Source organism: Haplochromis burtoni, unplaced genomic scaffold (genome assembly GCF_018398535.1).
Source record: "Haplochromis burtoni strain Fernald_Lab_line unplaced genomic scaffold, NCSU_Asbu1 Contig_472, whole genome shotgun sequence".
Taxonomy (NCBI): Eukaryota; Metazoa; Chordata; class Actinopteri; order Cichliformes; family Cichlidae; genus Haplochromis; species Haplochromis burtoni.
In genome coordinates, this window is record NW_024582833.1 from 113552 (window position 1) to 116051 (window position 2500).

The 2500-nt window shown below is 46.1% G+C and overlaps 1 protein-coding gene across 4 annotated transcripts in view; it reads left to right on the forward strand.

Moving 5' to 3' along the window:
* cdc42se1 (CDC42 small effector 1) overlaps positions 1 to 2500 on the forward strand; it is a 17125-nt gene that overhangs the window by 6802 nt on the left and 7823 nt on the right. For 2 of the 4 annotated variants that reach the window (XM_042213707.1, XM_042213709.1), the window contains exon 2: positions 1880 to 2138. In XM_042213707.1, coding sequence (XP_042069641.1) covers positions 1989 to 2138 — 150 coding nt within the window. In that variant the 5' untranslated portion in view covers positions 1880 to 1988. Of the gene's footprint in view, positions 1 to 1761; positions 2139 to 2500 lie in introns of all 4 variants that reach the window. The other 2 variants (XM_042213705.1, XM_042213708.1) reach the window with 1 other exon arrangement.

The window sequence follows — 2500 nt, forward strand, 5'->3', positions numbered from 1 at the left end:
ATACACCCGACCCATCCTTCAAATCTGGGGAAATGAAGGACGCATTTTTTGGCCGCGTATGGGGCAGTCTTCGAATTTGGACAGTCTTTGCCGTGTCGCTGTAACTTAATCGGCCTACAGATGAGGCCTTCAAAGGATGCAGCCCCTGAATTTGGACACAGCTTCTTCTTCTTCTTCTTCTTCGGGGTTTACCTGCAGCTGGCATCCTTGTACATGCAGTGCTGCCATCTTCTGTTTCAGTCCGTTATTGCACTCTTAAATCCTACTACTTATTCCTGCGGCTTTTGGGATCTTACAAAGCTTCAAACGACGTAAATTAGTCGACGACGATTTTAATAGACGACATAATTGTGGCAGCCCTACTAGAGGTCTGAGTGCAGCTCCTAACAGGGAAATGTAGCGCGTCAGGTCATCGGCTCACAGCTGAATTACAGTGAGTCCAACCTGAAGGCTGAACTTCAGGTGATTGCTCTGATCCTGCAGGTCAGGTGACAGAGGATGATTCGATTGACAGAGCAGAGCGCAGGACATCCTCTCTGGGCCTCCGTCAGGAGTCGGAGCCGCAGGCTGAATTCCTGGCTGCTGATCAGGGTGGATGTGGAGCGTGAAGCTACATGTTCCTGGCCTCCACATTCTTTCCTTATCGTCTGCTGAAATGTGCTGGACTGAGTCCAGAGCAGATGCTCGATTCAGTCTTGCGTGCCGCATGCCCACGTAAAAACAGCGTTTCACGCCTGTGCTGCTCATGAGCTCACACATGAAAGGTGTGGGAGGAGCCTACACGTCTTATTAATCTTAAAAACCAGCATGCAGAGCTCGCTGCAGCATAGATGTGTTGACAGTGCTTCCACACTTTTCTAGATTCTCTAAAAATGAAGTAGAAATCATTTATTTGTTTCATGTTCTGTGTGTAAGAAGTCAGAATATATATAATAAAAGTGCACGAGCGCTCCCTCAGCGTCGGTCTCCACTGATCTGCAGTGCTTAGTAAATGTCCCACCTGAGGGGTCAAAGGTCAGAACTGTGTGATTTAATCAACAGCTGGAGTCAAGTTTCAGGATCAGCTTGAGAAGAACGCCCAGAAACACACACACACAGGAGAACTGTGTGTTTGGACACACCCAGTGTTTAGTCATGCTCGATGTGTTTGCCTTGTTGACGTCTCTGAGGGTTCCCACGTAGCTGGGTGTCTCACTGCGTTCCTGTTTCCCTGCCATGTGGGGACGTTTGGGGGAATTTTCTGTGGTTTTTGGGTCTCAGATGTTGGGCTCGCAGTCATTTCATCGCTGTGTGTAAATCAGCTGTTGCTTCCCTGCATTGGTGCTGCTATAAGGACATGTGAGAGTTCACAGGAAATCACAGCAGAATAAATGTGAAGGCTGTAAGCTGGCTGAGAGTTTCAGCTGTTCATGTTTGAACCTGCAGAGCTCGGAGAGCCTTTATGTAAGCATTAATAACTGAAGTGCAACTCTTGGGTATTTTCAGCATGATTAGTTACTGTGTTTTAATCAAACTGACAATATTTGTGAAACTTTTAGATTTTTTAAAAACTACAAATAAATCAGATGGTGTCTGACAGCCAGCACGGTCCATGTGTTTCTATTAACTTAATCTATCCATATAGGATTTTCAAAATAAAGCAGGCTGGATATAAATTTGTTGCTAGGTGTAAAGTGAAGGTGGAACCTGTGAACTTCCTGCTGTTAAAGCTGTGATGATGATAGTAGTCATTTAATTAGATGAACGTTTCTCTCTCCACAGATCGTGCATGAACGTGCAGCTTTGAACTCTCCACACTTTGGATTTGACCTTTTTTTTTTTTTTTTTTTTTTTTTTTTCACCAGATTTGTAGAATAAACACGTTTTTTTTTTTCTTCAGTTGCTAAAGAGCCGTTGAATTAATCGGGGACATCCCGACTCCAGCCTGCGCCGGCATTTTGGGGGTTTTAGGCACCTGAGCTTTGTCGTCAGTCAAGTTTTTGGCCTGAATGCCCCAAGATTACCCTCAGGCTGTAGTTCCTCCTCTGGCCTGCAGGGCAGCAGCAGAGAGCAGCGTCCGGCCGTTGGACAGACCGAGCCTCGGCATGAGCGACTTCTGGCACAAGATGGGCTGCTGCGTGGTAGCTAAACCACCGCCGGTGAGACGTGCTGTCTTTTGATAACTTTAAATGCTGCATGTGATTCTAAGTTTGTACAAATATTAGAATTAATCATGTTAGCTAATGTTAGCGGATACAATGTTTCAAAGCTGAAGTTAACTGGTAACTTGGACCATCAGCTAAAACGATGGCTGATGCTGAGCAGGTAAATGAAGTAGCAGTTATGTGATCGGTGTTGTTTATGTGCCTGAACGTGACGCTGCACAGGTAAAGGCGGGGCTTGTGTGCTCTTCCACAAATGTCCCCACAAGGCCTCAGAGTTACTGTGGCCTCCACACACACACATATGCACAGCTTCCCTTTTCTCTGTGACCTCTGACTTCTGCAGCCGTCGCTTCTGT